Source organism: Pteronotus mesoamericanus, unplaced genomic scaffold (genome assembly GCF_021234165.1).
Source record: "Pteronotus mesoamericanus isolate MK-2021 breed Mesoamerican mustached bat unplaced genomic scaffold, CSHL_Meso_final contig_164, whole genome shotgun sequence".
Classification (NCBI taxonomy): domain Eukaryota; kingdom Metazoa; phylum Chordata; class Mammalia; order Chiroptera; family Mormoopidae; genus Pteronotus; species Pteronotus mesoamericanus.
The window spans coordinates 440,778-459,380 of NW_026555065.1; the positions used below are offsets into that span (position 1 = coordinate 440,778).

The 18,603-nt window shown below is 39.2% G+C and overlaps 1 protein-coding gene and 1 pseudogene across 1 annotated transcript in view; both read right to left on the bottom strand.

Annotated features, from left to right (window-relative positions):
• KIF23 (kinesin family member 23) overlaps positions 1–18,322 on the bottom strand; it is a 28,472-nt gene extending 10,150 nt beyond the window's left edge. The window contains exons 1-14 of the mRNA XM_054565672.1: positions 18,312–18,322; positions 16,369–16,438; positions 15,143–15,271; positions 10,677–10,782; positions 10,315–10,451; positions 9,991–10,100; positions 9,391–9,561; positions 8,034–8,075; positions 7,245–7,357; positions 6,986–7,107; positions 4,819–4,921; positions 589–668; positions 383–502; positions 18–144 (exon numbers count right to left, since the gene is read on the bottom strand). Of these exons, the coding sequence (XP_054421647.1) occupies positions 18–144; positions 383–502; positions 589–668; positions 4,819–4,921; positions 6,986–7,107; positions 7,245–7,357; positions 8,034–8,075; positions 9,391–9,561; positions 9,991–10,100; positions 10,315–10,451; positions 10,677–10,782; positions 15,143–15,271; positions 16,369–16,438; positions 18,312–18,322 (1,441 nt within the window). The remainder of the gene's footprint in view (positions 1–17; positions 145–382; positions 503–588; positions 669–4,818; positions 4,922–6,985; positions 7,108–7,244; positions 7,358–8,033; positions 8,076–9,390; positions 9,562–9,990; positions 10,101–10,314; positions 10,452–10,676; positions 10,783–15,142; positions 15,272–16,368; positions 16,439–18,311) is intronic.
• On the bottom strand, positions 5,421–5,842 carry LOC129064131 (60S ribosomal protein L30-like; annotated as a pseudogene).
• Positions 18,323–18,603: the final 281 nt, after the last annotated feature.

Below are 18,603 nucleotides of genomic sequence, written 5' to 3' on the forward strand. Positions count from 1 at the left end.
CTAACCCCAGACCATACCATCTCCAACTGGACCTGCCCGAGCGTGGTTCCTGTATCGCCGTCCAGGTGTTAAACCACATATTGCCTTGTCTACTGGTCTTGCTACTTCAACTTCTTGGGTCACTTCTGCAAATCTCATGACTTGCTAAGATACAAAACAAATGGAGTTGGTTTTGTGTGTGTGTTTTTACAAATGAATACATCCAAGTCCTTCCTCAGAAATTACTAAATGAAACAATATTAACCACCAGCATCAGCTCATCTCTGTAACTGATGGTGCCACATCAGTTTTTAAAATATTCAAACTGTCATTCTTCATACTTATAAAGTTGTTTTCTCTGCAGAAACTCTGAGACTGTATAGAATATATACATTAAAATTACCAAGCTTTCTTCATAATCTTCAGCCTTTGGATTCACACATACAATCATGCGTACTTTTCCTTCCCCGTCAAAGTAGTTCTTGAACAGATGGGTTAATTTTGAATCTCGATATGGAACCATCTAGAAATACATTCAAATCCAAATAAATACCTAAGGCAAAAAAAGGCACACAAATAAAACTATACGAACGAAAGACTGTTGCTTACCTTGTTAGTTCCATACATTTGGTTCTCTCTCAGGACTTCCATACAAGTTCTTAGCGTCATTAGTGACTGATTAATGTTACCTGACAGAAAAATATACATAGAAGACATCTGAAAACAAGAGTAGGTAGAGTGTGGTCCATTTGCCTATAAAATCCCTACTGCACTGAACTATTAGATAGAAATAACAAATTTTAGTGGCTCAGTTGAAAGAGCTGTCCATGCAGGGTCTAGCAGTATTTCTAAAGCATTTTAAAAGTAGTGTGTTAGGAGAGGTTAAGCACCATCCTTCAGGGATTCTATCAAAAGAACTCCCCGCTATATGCAACACTACACTTCGTGACCCATTAAGTTTCTTTCAAATCTTAAGTTTCTTCCAAATCTTAAATTCTGTGAAAGAGTATATATTAGATGTAGATGTTTAATATCCTCATATAAAATATTATCTCTAAAGCATGATCATTTCAGGCTACAAGTTGGCTCCATCCACACTGAAATCTCTCTCCTGCTCCCGGAGAGGCTCCTGTTTCTAACAGTGTCTTAGGATCCAGTTAACTCTTGTCCCCTCTCTGTCTAAAATAACAAGTATTTCTTAGGTGGCATACTTGTTACTTTTCACCACTCTTGCTTGGATTTCTGAACCCAGGCAGGTCTGACAGATTAATCAAGCACCCAATAATGTAGGAGATCTCACCTGCACAGACCCCAAAAGTACTTAAGAATTTGTTCATTTTGGGACTTTGATTTAGGTTGACTACTTCTACCATGCTTTCATCCTTGGCTGCCTCTCAGAACACATGTTGGCTCATCTGTGCCCCCATAATACTCCATGACTGGTGATTTACCTTCCTTTACCCCAACTCCCAATGTCCTTTCTTCTTCCACTGTGCTCTCGGGAACCCATTTTTGCTAATAGCTTTCCCTAAATCCTCTCACAGAAGGACCCATTAAACTCTCTCCCTAGGGGCCAGGTGTCCATGTTGTCCTTGGGTTCTCTTCGGGGAGTCTGCATACTTGGATGGGGAAATAAATTACATCGGTTTTTATAGCACTTAACAGTTTATTGCTAATCTCAAGATATTTATGTTCATTGCTACTTTGAAACTATGTAGTTGTAGTTATTAGATCTGCTGGTGGGTTTTTATTTAAGGCATTAGTAAAGCAGCACATAAATCACTGTATGTCAAATGTTTTAAGAATACTTTTAAAAAATATATCTCATTCTAATTGGTTTCCTTCATCACCCTATACATTTTATGTCACACATTCAGAAATATATTCCGGGAATGGCCCGCAGGCTTCACCCTGTACCCATGGCATAAGGCCCTGCAACCTTACCTTTATTTTCTCATAAGGGTAATGCTTCCCCCTGTAGCTCTGGAGTCTTTTTGAGTAAAAGTTGCTTGCTTTCTAAAGCCTGACATTACACAAAGATGGTGAGGAGAGGGTGGACGACAATATTTTCCTAATTCCTTGTGGCTGCCTTCAAACGTGCCTCCTACATGCCAGCTCCCGGGTCACTTCAGCATTTGTGAGAAGGGTCACTCTAACATGCTGCCAGAGGGCCCCGACCTCAATTCCAGTAAATCTGTGTTTCCCTACCGATGCAGCTGCACAGCCATGGCCACGGCCTGAACTACATCGCCCAGGGCTGCACCATCTCCGGGACCTCGAGGCTTGTCATATGCCCCAACCATGGTCTTCTTTTCTCCTAGTTCTCACTCCCTACCTTTTGTCATACCAGTTCCTCATCCATATTAACAATGACAGTCCTTTCTGTTTTCCCCTCTTAAGAGTCAGAACCCTCAGGTTTCTACCTTCTCCCCAATCCAATTACACCTCTTTCCCCATCAAGGTTAATCTTTCCTCTTGTGATATGAATTCCAGATTCCCTATCTTATTACACAGAAGTCCCCTCTTATCCACAAGGGATAGGTTTCAAGATCCCCAGTGGATGTCCGATACCATGGATAGTACCAAACCCTATATACTGTTTTTTCCTACACATACATATCTATGATAAAGTTTAACTTATAAATTATGCACAGTAAGAAATGAATAACTAATAAAAATATACTGTAATAAAAACTATGTGAATGTGGCATTGCTAAGTAAAGTAAGGGCTTCTTAAACACAAGCACCATGATACCAGGACAGTCGATCTTATAACAGGTGGCTGCTAAGTGACTAACGGGTGGATAGCATACACAATGTGGATGGGTCATAGGTGGGACAGTGCGAGATTTCATGCTACTTGGAACGGTGCAAAATTCTAAGTTATGAATTATTTCTAGAATTTTCCATGTAATATTTTCAGACCGCAGTTCACTGCAGGTAACTGAAACCATGGAAAGCAAATGGCAGATAAGGGGCGGGGACTACTGTATACACATATATAACGTGTGTGTGTATACTTTGTAGTCATTCCATACTCCTGTAAGTTATCTTCTGTCTCCTTCCCAGGCTCTCTAAATTAATCATCAAGGGCTTGTTCAAGGCTCTGCCCTCAACTTGTTCCTATTTGTTCTTCATGAATAATCTCAAGTCTTCCATTGCCTCTATCATTTCTCTATTGGCAAAACTTAAACTTAAAAACCTCGAGCAAGTCAAATCTTTCACCTTCCAAATCCATGTACCTCTGCATTCAATTACTAGGCATTTCCATTTGAAAAATTTGAATATATCTAATACAAAATTCAGTAACTGCCATACCTGCACCTCAAACTGCTTCTCCTCAATCAAGACCTTCCTCCTCTTAACTCTCCACATGCAGGGGGACCTAATTCCTAACTAACTCTCAATTTTGTCTGATTTTTGCCTCCCAATCATACGAATTATAGTGAAATGCTCCTAATTGCTTTTCATCTCTAGACTTGCCCCTGGTAAATTAATTCTCTATACTGAGAAAATGATCTTTCTAAAAGACTAATCCTTCATTGACTTTATGGGGAGACTATATAATGGTAGAAAGATACAAGTTTTGAGAGTTCAACCTTGGGAAAATGACTTCTTCCAACCCATTTTCTCATCTGAGAAATGAGTATGATACAATCCTGGAAAGTCAGAATCAAGAAATCAAGCCCATGCCTCGGTGAGATAGCTTAATTGGTTAGAGTGTTACCCTGATACGCCAAGGCTGTGGGTTCAATGCCAGGTCAGGGCAGCCATAAGATCAACCAAAAAATGCATAAATAAGTGGAACAACAAATTGATGTGTCTCTCTCTCAAGAAAAAAAAAATCAGTAAAAAAAGAAAAATCAAGCCCACGTATAGTAGAAACTATGAGACACAATAATCCCTTAATAATTGGTGGTCACCATTATTCCCTGAAGATAAAATTCAGGTATTTTAATGATAGACAAGGGCCTTCATGACCTTGCCCTGTTCTCCTGCCTCTTTGTCAGTTTACAACCCACACCTTCCACTTTAGCTGCCTCGGCGCTGCCACGTTCTCTCCGGACTGGTCTGTTTACAAGTGGTTGCCAGGGACGGTGCCTTTAGCCCCACCCTTCTTCATGGAGCTCACTGCTCAATTTAAATGTCAATTCCATGAATTCTCCCTCCAATCCCCACTCCCCTGCCCCTCCTCAGGTTGGATGAGGCAGTTCTACTCTGTACTCCCATAGTACCTTGCGCTCACTTCCATCATCTTCTACTGAAACAGTCTCATTATCTGCCTGCCTCTTGCACTAGACTGGGCTCTGCAGGGCAGGGCTCCACCCTTTATATCTGTGTTAATGAATGCCTTGGCACACAGTAGGTACTCCATGAATGTTATTAACATAAAACATAACTTGAATAGCTAACACAAAATGAAAGAATAAATAAAAAAAACAATCACAGATTTCCTTTCAATCGGCTTCTGTGTTAAAAGATTTTTTCCTACATCCAGAAGCCAATTTTTACCAATATGAATGCTGGAATAACTGTTACATAACTTCATTGTAAGGACCCGGTACTGACAATACCAGCAATAGATACAGTAGACTCTTTCAGTATGAATATAATTTGTATTTACTTTAGTTACTTTTCCATGCTCTTAAAGAAATCACTGCATTGTAATAGATAACAAATCAGCATAACTAAAGGAATAGCACTAACCACTAAACTTAGCCTGTAAATTATGAAACTGTAGGCAATTATGCTTAAACCTTCTATCAGTAAGCAGGTGATAAACTAGCACTGCAAGCTTTTAAAAGTTGTGGCAATAGATAAATACTACACTGTACTCACCAGCTTCCCGTAATCTGTTCCCCTCTGCTTTTGTTCGGTTAGTTCTTTCACTTCCAGCAAGATCTACCAGTGACAACTGGCTTATAGTGATTTGTTCTTTTTCCTGAAGGGAAGATCACAATGCCAATAACATGACATGGGTTATAACTCATTTACAATGTTTTAAAAATATATTCAAACTAACAAATTGTTGTATTACAGATATAATATTCGCACAATACAAAATGCACTGGTGGGGGCAAAGGATACAAGTTTTGGGGGAAAAGTTTGCTAAGCGTATGATAAATACACTCAAGACATTAACGGTTACTTGCCCATTGTCTGGTCTTCTACATTACGCTGTGAATTCTGCTGAGTGCAGGGACTCTGCCTTTTAATGACCACCTCCAGCAGCTTGCACAGTGCCTAGCACTTGGCAGGAGCTCCATAAATATCTGCTAAATAGTGAGTCTAGAACAAGGCTATCCCCAAATTTTCTATAAGCAAATATTTAGTAATTTTATAATCTAATAATTTCAAAATAGGCTAAGAATTTTTATGAGAAATGAAAATCAAGAGGTTCATAACTGATACTGTAATGTTAGATGTGATTCAAAGGAAATTCAGTGTATATGGAAGCTTGACTTATAAGCACTTTCCCTTCCCTTCCCTTCTGTTTTTAAAATAAGGTTTGTATGGACTTCATTTTCACCAGTTTCTTCTGGCATGCTTCTAATGATATGAGAATCACCTGGATCAATGATACCAGCGTGATATTCTGCAGTATTTTCCACGCGCTGTGCCCAATTCAGTATCGTTGTCACTTTGGTGATGACCTCCGTCTTGGCCAACATGGCATAGCACTCTATTTTAGTTCCCTCAGGGCTGGGCAGTTGTTGGAGAGGATGACCAGTTTCGCTTTGCCTTATCTGATCCTCTTCAGAGTCTGCTTGTACTCCAGCATGTACTTTCTACTTTGCATAGCAAGTTGGAGCCTCGAGTTCATTGACTCCACTGATTCTTTTGTCTTCTTTCTGGCCACCATCTTCCTGCCGTAGGTGTGGGACGGCCCCCAACCAAGAGCAGCTGCCAAGATGGCCGGGGACTGAGAAAGGGACTTAAAAGCATTTTCTAGCTAACATTTATCAAGTGCTGACTATAAGCCAAACATGGGACTAAGAACTTTCCATGCACTACGTTCTTTAATCCTCTCAACATGATGAGGACTTTATTAGTTAGGTCAGGTAGCTAGTAAATTAATAGGTATCAGAATTCAAATCCTAGAGGCCTTCAGTACCACGCCATACCATCTCTTCCTGCCATCTGGAAACATTCATGATACCAGTTTCATAATACATTTTGAATGGAATTATACTTTAATAGCTTAAAGTTATGAGATCATTTATATTTGGGCTCAAATGCGGTTACTAATTGATGTTAGCCTTCTAACGTGACAGGCCCAGCAATAAACAGTGACCAGCAGATTGGGGGTGGGGGAGCACGACTGGCCTATCAGCCAAGAGAACAATTTAGAATTGACCATCTCCTAAACTATACCTACCCTGGCATGTTAATTGCTGACATTTTAAAACCATTAACAGAATTTCCACATTCAAAGTGAGCCTTCAGAGATAAAACAATAACTTACACATTTTTCTTATTGTATCTCCTCTATTAAAGAGATTTATGAAGATTTGTAAACCTTTTTCACAGCAAAAATCCAGGTTCTAAGATTCAATAGCCAGTTTCCTAGAACAACATGTTTAATGGAACAATTAAAGCCATCCCCTACATATATTATTAATTCTAGGGCAGCGACTTTCAACCTTTTTCATCTCATGGCACACAATCTAATTACTAAAACTCTGTGCCACACCAAAAATTACATTGCTCTGCCGATCTGACAAAAAAAAAAAAAAAAAAAAAAAAGGTATAATTTTGATTCGTTCACACTGGATGGCTATTGTTGTGCTGGCTGTTATCATTTTTTATTTGACAACTAAAGGAAAAGAGGTCAATGTCCTTGACTAGTCAGGTATTGTATGTTTTAAAAATTCTTGTACCACACTGGTTGAAAATTGGTGTTTTAGGGAAATCTTCATTGCAATGAAACCTCCCTGACTTAATTCTAATTCCAAAAATTAAGGATTCAGTTAGAAAAATAAAAGCTCCACACATGACTATTTACCTGTAAGACATTGTCTCCATTTGCATCCAGTGGAGCTTGAACTAATTTGATGTTGAACACGCTGTGGGAACGGCTGGACTCACGATTCAAATGTGTGTTAGCAATACGTCTCTTTTTCTGGCCTATAACAACAGGAAAAAAAAAATCATTGCTCAAAACTGAACTCAGCCATTTCATTATACATGCTTTCTACTAAACCAAAAAGTACTGCTGGTCAAATATATTTATCATTGTATAGTTTTCTAATTTTAATTCTAACCTTTCCAGAAAACGTCAAAAGCCTCCTCAATAGATTTCACTTCTACTTCTGTACATCCTGCAACATACATGTTATGATTCTTATCTTCACGAAGCACTTTAGATTGTGGAGGTCTATGGAAAAGAAAAAAATATAAGTTTCCTAAATTATGAGTTATTACTATCTCAAGACTAGGACTAAAATGCCAGGCAACATGACATCCATTGTTATGACAATAAGCCCAAGCAAGAACCCACAAAAATATTAAACAAATAACTTTAAGGATAAGGATATATAGTCAGGATTAGTTACAAGAATCTATTTTGCTTTAAAATTTTTTGCTCTAATTTGTTCTAACAAAGCACATGAGACAACACTTTCTAAACAATTAGATATCAAGTAGTAGCAGAGCAACATCATACACTGAAAGATACAGATAGAGCTGGTTCTGACCGCAGGGTCAGCAAAAACACCAATTCAGAAAGAGCTGGTGTATACCAGAAGAGGCAATCCTTCCAAAGTGGCTGGTCAAGTTTTGGTCTTGCAAGATAAAGATGTAAGATAGTAAGACAAGGATGGGAAAGTGTGCTGTCTGTCTGCCCTCGGTCTTGGGAATGGTGGGGATAGAAACATTTACCAGACACCATCGTCCAGTAAATGGCGGGTTTTTCAAGGAGCAGGGAAGGGCTTACAGGTAGCAGATAGCCCACTGCCAACGAAAAACTACCTACATGCAAACATGCCACAGATGCTAAACACTAGTATGACTACACCCTTCTCCTTAAGCAAAGAGTCAACACAATCACATACACAAAGTCTGCGTTCCTCATGGGCGTGCTGCAACTGTTCCACCTACCAAAGGAATAAGGTATAAGTTACAGGTTACTGTTTCCACAGCAGCCATCTCACAGTAATATGTTCAGTGCACAGTATGTGACAAGCACGATGAGTCGTATCCAATGTGATATTTCTTAATTGTATTAAAAAAAAACAAAACACTAAACATTAACGAGCTCAAAAAAGCAGGGTATATACCACCCTAACATTATATCTGAGCTCAGTGCCAAATATGCATTTTGTGAGTCCATTCAAGGAGTTACCAGAAAGGTTACAAGGCTTACAAGTCATATATGTCAGTCCTTTTGTGAAACTAAATAAAACCAAGATAATAGGCTCCTTTGAAAATAATCTCACTTAGAACAAACCAAACAAAAACTTGGCACATGTGCAGACATGAAACTGATTGGTAACGATGAATGACATCACAAAAGTTTAAGGACATGGGTATGCAGAACTGACACTTTGAAGCAAATGGGAAAGTAATTAGTCTATACGTTCACTGTTTAATGTAAATAAAAATGGATATACTGACACCTGTCCTCAGTCTAGTGGTTTTCTAAATCCAACCCTTTCTCCAATAGTGTCAGATTAGATATACACACAAAAGTTGTATATACGACACAGGTCTTCAATTTATTTACGTCCTGAGAGGCCCTAATAAAGAGGGCATTGAAGATAAGCATTTAGCTCAAGAACAAAACTATCAACTCAAGAAACAAGATATTAATATTAGACATGAGATTCCAGAGTTAACTCTGGCACAAGGGCAGATTTATTGTTTGTGATGCCAGGAGGTAATTGCTCCTCATTTCTACCAGGGAAAGACTCAGGGAAATCTAGGGAGTAGTCTAACTCTGGCAGAATGACAGTACAGATGTGACTTCATATTAATCAACGAGGAAAGCTCTGTGAGTGTTGTATAGACAACAGCTTTAGGCTCCATTCGGTAGAGGTCACCAAGACAGATGTTAAACTGGCAACTAATTCCCAACACTCAGTGTTAGGTCCTTGAAACATAGCACCAGGGTATATCTACAGGGACATTTCCTTATCCACTTAAGGCCCGTCTTAAAATATAGCTCAGACAAGAGTTTTCCAAAAGTAATGTCAGTTCTTTCTTCCACTGCGTCCCTAATATACCTGCATATCTAGTTAATAATGAAATGACTTATTAAGGACCAAAAGCATGATACACAAATTACATTTCAATTTTTAAAACAAAAATAAGCATTCTCCCTATTTGTAACTGAGGAAAGTAAGGCTCAGTGAGGTGAAGTGACTTCTCCAAGATTATATAGTTAAGAAGGGGCTCTTTTTTACTACTTACTTAGGCTTTATGGGATCAAACGACACCTCTTCCAGTAGATCATAGATGTAATTATTATATATTTCAATATAAGAGACAAATACACCATAAACACTGTCTTCATCAACCTCTTCTGCTTTGCAAAATTCTTGAACATTTATCATATCTGCAAACTCTGGATCTACTTGTCGCCTGAAAAAGGGGGGGAAAACCCAAAAAGTCTGATCTTCTATATTATGAATTAATATCAAAAGTAACTAAGGAAACTAAAAGATATAAAGGACTTGCCTTACCAGCAGAAATGCATAAAGCAACTTTATTCCCACGCACAGTCAGCCAGCAGTACTCCCGTGCCCTCCCAGACACACAGCCCAGGCTTTCACACCCTCTCCCACCCCAAGTGGCCCCTGCTCTTAAGTAGTAACTCAAATGCAGTGTTCTGATAAACAAAGAGGATATCTGAGCCCATAAAGTTACTGAAGAACATTCCTCATCTTAGAGCTCCCTAAAATCAACTGTCAGGCCATCTTCTCCACTTCACGTTCACTGTTTCTGTGCTCGACAACCCATCGGACAAGGGTTCCCCTTAGGTCAGTGTTGTATACAAATGTAATTACTTACTTGCCAGAAGGGGTCTTTGGATTGGGCATGGCCTCTCTTCTCTGCCGTTCTAATAAGGCATCAACTTCACACTGTATATCCATGCTATTCCTATCATTAGATTTAAAAACCTGAAGTGGGGGCGAAAGTCAGACCATGATTTTGAGAATTTGACTTAAATAGTAAGAAACATATCCGAGAACTGAGAAACATTTATTTAAACATATTTAAGGTTTTAAAATGTATCCAATTAGTTCTCTCTTAATACTACTGTATCCACTGGTATCTTGGTCCATCCCTATGTCCTCAAGTGAAATAGTTACAACATAGAAGAATTATACTTACATATCTTTTAGCTTGAAATGACCCTATACTGTTAAAGATCATATCCAAACAACGAGGAAGCAGCCCTCCTTCCCCTAGATAACCAGTCATGGTGTGAGTTTTTCCACTTCCCGTCACACCGTATGTGAAAAGGAGACCTACAACACAGCAAGTCACGCTAGGTTATACCTTAAACGTCCTCCATTTGTAGTATTTATTCGTTGTATTAAAAAACACTTAAAAATTAACCAGCTCAAAAAAGGTTTAACACCATCCTAACAAATCTGAATTGAAGGCCAAACATAAACCAAATATGTAAGTACCAAAAAGTTTTATCAGAGAAGGAGAAAAAGAAAAATCCAACAAAATTCCAAGAAGCATACCATTTTTGCCGCGAACAAGGTCATCTACCAAGGGATTAGCCACAATATCAAAGAGCTCCTTCTGAGTGGTATGAGGACCAAATACTCGTTTAAATGAATACTGAGTCTGTGAAGAAGAAAAAAAAAAAAAAGCACATAAATGGATTCCACTATACCTAGGCTAGAAATACATCTGTTTTAAATTTATTCAGATGTTTCTTTTTTTTTCTTTTTATTTTTTTTAAATTTTTTTGAATGGATTTTTTTGACATTCTTTTTTATTTTTTTAATTTATAAATCATATTTAGTCTATTACAGTTGTCTCAGTTTTTACCCCTTTAGCCCCCTCCACCCATCCGACCCCCACCCCCCTCTCCCACAGTCAGTTCCCAGATGTTTCTTTATGAACATTTACTACCTAGATGTATGAAGAAAAAGCATTAATGGTCTTTAAACTTGGAACCCCTAAAGAAGTCATGACCTACCTAATTATACCAATTATAAATGTTAAATATTTACAGTTATAACTACTGGAGAGAAGTAGAAAAATCTTAGGCCCACTAATCCTTCATAGACTAAGGCTGACTTTGTTTTAATTAAATGACCAAGAAGGTCAAAACGTAGTATGATTCAGTCACAGACTTATAAAAAAACTCACATATTACCTCATTTTACTGCTATTTTTTCTTATAAAGGTGTCATTTAAAAAGGCACTGCAGTGCCCTGGCTGGTTTGGCTCGGGGGATTGAGTGCAAGCCTGAGAACAATTGGATTGCCAGTTCGATTCCAGTCAGGGCACACGCCTGGGTTGCAGCTGGGTTCTCCACTGGGGGTGTGTGAGAGGCAACTGCACATTGATGTTTGTCTCCCTCTTTCTCCCTCCCTCCCCCTCTCTCTAAAAATAAATACATAAAATCTTAAAAAAAAACCCAAAGTCATGGCAGCATGAAGCTAAGTGATTTGATGTACTGTTTTTAAACGAGCAATGAGCCATAAATATAAACTCATCTGAGTTCTTACATAAATTTTAAATATACTGTGACCTTTAAGAAAGCAGTAATACATCAATTATCAAATCTCTTTCAAAATATGATTATGAAGTATAACCATATTGCCAAAAATATCACCAAACCTCTATTTGGAAAATCAGATTGAAGACTGGGGTATAAATTATGTAAATTAAAATGTCTTAATTGTCCAGGGCTGGAGTTTTATTACTATTATTTCTATTTTTGTTATTTTCTAGTTTTATGGGATTGTAGATACAATTGTTTCTGCAGGTTTCCTGAATTTCTTGCAGTTTTTGCTTCATGGATGTCAGTACTGAGTTATTTGGTACAGAATTATCCATTAGAATTCATTATGGATAACAGTCTTTGAGATGTGGCTCCCATTTTCCTGTCCTACACCCTTTACCTTAAATTGAACCTGTAAAGATATCAATATGGCCCTTTTGTTTTTAAAATTAGCAATTTTGTCACCCAGAAGGAGACGTGTCTACATTAGTACTCAAATATAACCACCACCACCACAGCTGACCCTTGGCATGGCCCGTGCCCCAAGCACTACCGTAGCATGGCAGTGGATCGTTCCATTCTTCCAACCTCTGATGTAGGTGCTATTAATTATTATACCTGTTGTATAACTTGCTAAAGATCACACACCTACTTCTTCTAGGCTAACCCTCACCTTGTGGAAGTTTGTATTCCACTCCTGTGAAACAGCTCTAGAATTCATAAAAAGAACAACAGGAGTTGTTTTTGTTTTTTACTACAGATTATAATTTGGCCCAGGCCGAGTGTGCAAACAGAGCTCCTCATTTGTCCACGAGAAGAAAAAACATTTTTACAAACTTCCCATTATGGCAAAACATAGTGCGAGGTTTTCTTGCAGGTATAAAATTGTTATGAAAACCCTGACTATCTAAGTTGAGTCCAAAGTCCTGCTATTTTAAATGAAATAAAATGATTATTTTTCAGAAAGAAAGGGAGGAAGGAAGGAAGGAAGCAGGCAGGGAGGGAGGGAGGAAGAATACATACAGTTCAGTGCTGACAGGCTAGTCAGATGACCTCCAAGTCCTCATGAACAAACCCCTCCTTTCCAGGTGAAGAAAAGTGAGGTCCCAAGGAGGAACTTGCCCTAAGTCCATGGAGCTAATTAGTATCAAAGCTGTTTCCAGTCCAACAGTCTTTCCATTATTCAATGTTAATCTCCACCAAACCTTTTGTACTATTTACACATACCTGAAATTAACTCTAATAAGTAAAATTCAGTAAGTCAGCTTTCAGCTATTTTACATCCTCAAAGGCCTACTCCTCCATGAAGCCTTCCTGGACCATTCTCTTATGCTTAATCCATATTTTCTGTTTGGCAAACAGGACAAAGAAGATGCAACATCCCTTGAAGCTTACATTATACCAGGGGAAAGGGACAATAAACAAGTAGATAAATGTATAGATTGTGGTAAGTGCTATCAAGGAAGCACATAAGAGTGTAGATCACTAAGGAGGAGGGAGGGGTACAACTTCCAATAGGGTAGTCTAGACACAAAACATGAAGCATAATATTTAAACTGAAACAAGGTGAGGAGCTATCCATGATAAGAGCTAAGGGAAAAACCAAGGCCAATGGAGCAGCCCTGAGGCAGAGTTTTGGCTCATTTAAGGAACCCAGGATTGGAGGCATACTAAGAGATGAGGTGGCCAGACAGGAGGGCAGATTAAGCAGGCTTATGCCCATTTAAAAACTGTATTCCTTGAAGGTTTTAAACATAGAAATGGTGAGATCTGATTTATGCTTCAAAAGATCACTCTGGTTACTCTGTGGAAAATGGATTAGAGAAGATTTGGAATGCAAGCAACCAGTCCAGTTAGGCTTCAACAGTCTTGTCAATGATGCTCAGAATAAGGTCAGCAAATCCTGCCACTCTGAAAACTGTTCATTTCCAGTCTAGCAGAAGACATTGCAGGCATTGAGAAGAAATGCTTAGAAACTTTTGTAGCCATTTGGCATGGCTGCAAGATCCCAAGATGTGATCAATAGGTTTATCTCACTAAATAGATAAACAGGGTCTCTGCTGTCCGACATGGTTAGTTCTAAGTGGCAAAGCTGCATAAATATATCAGTCACAATTCATTACCAAAAAAAAAAAAAAAAAAAGTGCTGTTCCTTCACCAGAGTTTGAGAAACACTGGTCTCCATTATTAATAACAAGAATGGTGGCAATGGAGATAGACGTGAAAGGACAAGTTCAAGATATACATTGGAGTAGAAGTGGTAGGGCCCACTGATGTATAGAATTTGAAGGGAACCAGAGAAAGGTAGGAACAAGGTTTCCAGCTTGAGCAAATAAATAGGTGGTGGCAGCATCTATTGAGAAGATAAGGGAGGAAGTGATTTAGAGGGGAAAACAATCAAGAGTTCTCTTGGACATGTAAAATTTGAGATGCCTGTGTGACATCCAAGCAGTGGGTGTTCAAGTTTAGAGCTAGAGAAAAGGTTTAAGCTAGAGGTAAAAATTTCAGAATTATTACCATATACTCAACATTTAAAACTATAGAAAAGTATAGATAGAGAAGAGAGCCCTGGGTATAGCCCAACCTCAAAGGCTGCGGTTGGAAACGGAGGAGGAGCCTGAAAAGAGTGGCCAAGAGAGACGGAACAAGCAAGGTTGCAGCGGGGGACAGGAGAGTGTTTCAGGAAGGAGGGTGCTCCTGAGAAATAGATTATGAGAACAAAGAGGTGTCCATTGAATCTAGCAGTGAAGAGGCCACTGATGGGCTTTTCATGAGCATTTTCACCAGAGTAAAGTGCACAAAAAAGTGAATGGCAACTTGAAAGTAGACACCATAGCCTGAATTAATCCTTTCATCTGCATTTAAGAATGCAGTCATCTCTTTCAGCACATCTATCTTTCTGTCTTAACCGTTTGACGGTTACATGTTTACCATCTATGCCCCCCACTAAGCTGTAAATTCCATAAAGGCAAGGACTGTGTCTCACCTACTTTTAAGTCTCTTTCTACCCTTCAGCTTAGCACTTGTTTGTTAAACTGAATTGAACTCATTTTGTTCAACATTTCAGTAAAACTAGAAACACTTCATAAGCAGTCTAGATATAAGTACACAATGCCTATTAAATGTTATTTGCATCTCCACACATGAAACTTGGAGTCTGCACATATATAAAAACCTCCTAGCACGATCCTTTATCATTCCACATTGAATTAGCCCTAACATATCCCCTAAGAGGCGATAAATACCCCATATAAGAAATTATTGTCTAAGAAGCTATCTTCTAACTTCAGTATATCAAAGGTGTGTCTGTATATCCCAGGAATTAAAAACTTTAGGTATGGTGGTTACAGTGCAGCAGATAAATCTCTTGAAAAAGTGGAAACAGATGAATTTTGTTAAATTTAAAAAATAGAAAAGCCATTCAGGAAAGAACATATCAAGTAAAAACAGCTTGGTTTCAATAGGGAATACCTCCTTATAGTCTCCATTTCGGTTGAGTCTGTAACCCTCAGGAGTATGAAGCTGAACAGTTGTACTATTGATCACTTCTATACAACACTCTTGATCAGGAAAGCTCAGTGGGCGCACCCTACAGTATACCTGAAAATACAGGAAACTGCTTAAAGAACAAAGATTGCTTTTTTTACCTGACTTTTCATTTAAGCTTCCTATTCATTCAATGAACATTTGGTATCTTAATTTAAGAGATCAATATAAACTTAGAGATATGAAAAGCAAAACATGCTACCCAAGATTGTTATATGCAAACAGATATTAGATTTTAAATGCACATAAAGTTAAAATATTTTGATAACAAAAGCATAAAATCCACAGCTTCTTTTCACTACTGTAGTGGCACAAATTTATAAAATCATACCACTAATTTAAAACTCTCTAAAAATCTATAACATATCATACAATGAGAATTATTTGAAAATCTGTTAGAATTCTTTGGAATTGGATGTCAGTTAAAACTTACCAACTTCATATTTAATAAATAAATAAGTAGATGCAAGATCTGAAATGTGGTTTTCTTAATCAGTGACAAGGCTGAAAAACTGTTCAGCTGTATGGGCAAAAGCATTTAGTTCCCTCAACTCAGACCAAGAGACACACTCCAGCACCAGTGAAGGGGAGATGTAAATGTTGCAGAGCAAGCCAACTTTCTTGTGTTTGACAGTTGCTTTTAAAAGCAAGTTCTCAAGCCTGAAACTAGTGAAGTACATGCAATTATGAGCAGTCATTAGATTGAATTAAACTGTTGTACACCAAAATCTTAAAGTTGGTCCGATAAAGCATGGAGTTTGGGACTTTCCTCATGAAGTGTGTCATCAGCTGGTGTATAACAGTCCTAAAGATGGGAGAGGATGCTCATCCAAGCAGAAAGTTTTCTCCCACCTTATAGAGTATGAAGAATTCTCTGGAATAGTTGAATATTTTTCATTATCTAACTTTTCAAATTTTAATTAATTATAGGAAGTATATAGTTGACAAAAACTTCATTTTATCAGATTAATGAATCTTATATACAAACAAAATTTCAAAGCTATAATCAGCCTTAAGCAATTTAGTAGAGTTCTTTTAATTAAATGTTCTTTGACTCCATTTCCACATCTCCATCCATTCCAAGTATACACATAAGACATAAAAGGAATGAAGAAAGAATACACACACATAAATTCACAGGGAGACCTTACCCCAACTGGGTCTTTAAGATTCGTTTGGGATCCTTTTTTCACTATAGGTTTCCTGGGCATCTTAGTCCTCCTGGTAATAGATTTTAAAAAATAAATAACAAAACATTCCAGTTAAATACTAACATTCAAAACCTCATAATTCATACAGAAACAAACTTCCATTGGTTTAAAAATTAGTCCTTGACAGTTCCAAAACTACACCCTAAATAACTAACATGAGTAAGACTAAATTGCATTAGTAGAAGAGTGTTTATGGCATGCATAATCTAAAAATAATTAAAATTTTGTTAAGGAGACCTTTTTGGTACTAAATGTACCTACTTCGTATTTAAAATAGCTTGGATATTTTCTTGAGCAGCAATTTTACAGAGGCAGTACAAGTTTGAAAAATCTAAAGATGACTGACCACACTTATCAGTAAAGACATACACATTACACTAACAGCCATTGCCCAGGGTAGTCTGACGAGTGATTAGCTTCAATGAATTATAAAAACAGATGGAGGAATTCATGTCCATACTTTCAAGGAACAGCTGGTCATTGAATTTTTAAAACCTATCATCCGTTGTCCTGAAACAAGGTGTGGTCCCTAAACTGCAATTTCTTGCTCTTTTAAATAGTGTAAAAGAGACAACAGGCCCCAAATGGAGTCACTTGTGCTAGGCCTACATCACCAAACCAAGACTTAATAGCTAACCTAATTAAAGTTTTGGTCTCTCCCAGGAATGTATCTCCGCCAGTCAGCGAGGGATTTCCAGGTCTGCACTAAGGAGGTGAACTCCCTCACAGACCCTGGTGGTCCATCAAAGGAAGGTGCCCATGCCTGAAATAATCTGCTTTTTGCTTGTCCCTGACCCTTTCTGCCTATAAAAACCTCCCATTTTGTACAGCTCCTCATATTTTTCTAGTTGCTAAAAAGATGCCGCCCAATACATGAGCTGTCGAATAAACCCAGTAAGATTTTTAAAAAATTCCTCAGTTGAGTCTTTTATTAGTAGGAACAATAGAAAAAACTATTTAGATTTATTTCACCATTTCTCCAGCATGCCCCAATCCCCAATTTATCTATAGGCTGGATTAATATTTAACACCAAAATGAAGTGAAATTATTGGCTTGGCCTATAGATTAAAATATTTCCTCAAGATTTTTCCCAATTTAAATGGAAACAAATTAGTGTTTTAAGTGCAAGGTATTATGGTAGGTGTATGTAAACTTACATGTTTTTAAAAAAGATTTTGACTATGGCTTCTTAAGAAAACAAGTTGCCTTTTGCAAACTAACAACTATTTGATTATGATAATAATGATAAAGTCGACCCTCTTCCTTGCATAATTATTTCTTTACCAGTAGAGGTCATGGAATTCTGCTGCGCGGAAAATGTCCAGGATTAAGTGAGGAATGTGGGCGGGTACGTCTGCAGCCGAAAAAGAGGCAAAAGTAACCGGCCTATACCATGGGATGGTCTCGGCCTCCAGGCCACGGCGCTGGGATAAGAAAAGCACGCTGTGCACACGACTACCACGGCTCTCTCCAGGGCTTCGGACCACATAACCAACCCCAGCACCAGAGCTCAACACTCGACTCTACTCGTGACAAGACCCCGCAATAACTCAGCAAAACGCACCTGAGAGCGCAGGCGGCCAGGAGGTTACGGGGAAATTTAGGAAAGGGTTGGCGGAGGCGGCCCCGGGCCAGGGGGTCTGGCAGCCCAGCTAACCGGAACCAGAGTGGCCACAATAACCTCCTCCCCTCCCCGACTTGGGGCTGACCTCTCCGGGCAGCGGGAGGCCAGGGCCAGGCGATGGGCGCCCAGCTCCGGGAGTCTGGGGGCTCCCACTTTGGGGGCCGCGGCCCTGCGTAGGCTGCACGGCCCGCGGCGGACTGCGGCGTGAAAGGGGGCCTGCCCCAGCACCGCGGCCCGGCTCCTCTGCCTCGTACTCACGCTGGCTTCATGGCAGCAAGCTCCAAGCTGCCCCAGGTGCACACGCCGGTCGCCGGGCTCTACTGTGAGGCTTGGCGAGGTCGTCAGGTCGCAAAGAAGCTCCGCGGCAACCCAGATTCGGTGGCTAAGGCCCTGTGCTCAGTGAAACCTAGCGGTGCCGCCGCGAGCCCAGGTGAACTACCGCCCTGGCGCATTTCAAACGGGCCAATCAGCGCCTACGCGCGAAGAGGCGGGGCCTCCGGCAAAGTGACTACTCTTCCGGAAGTGGCTCTCGTCTCCTAGGCGACCCGTC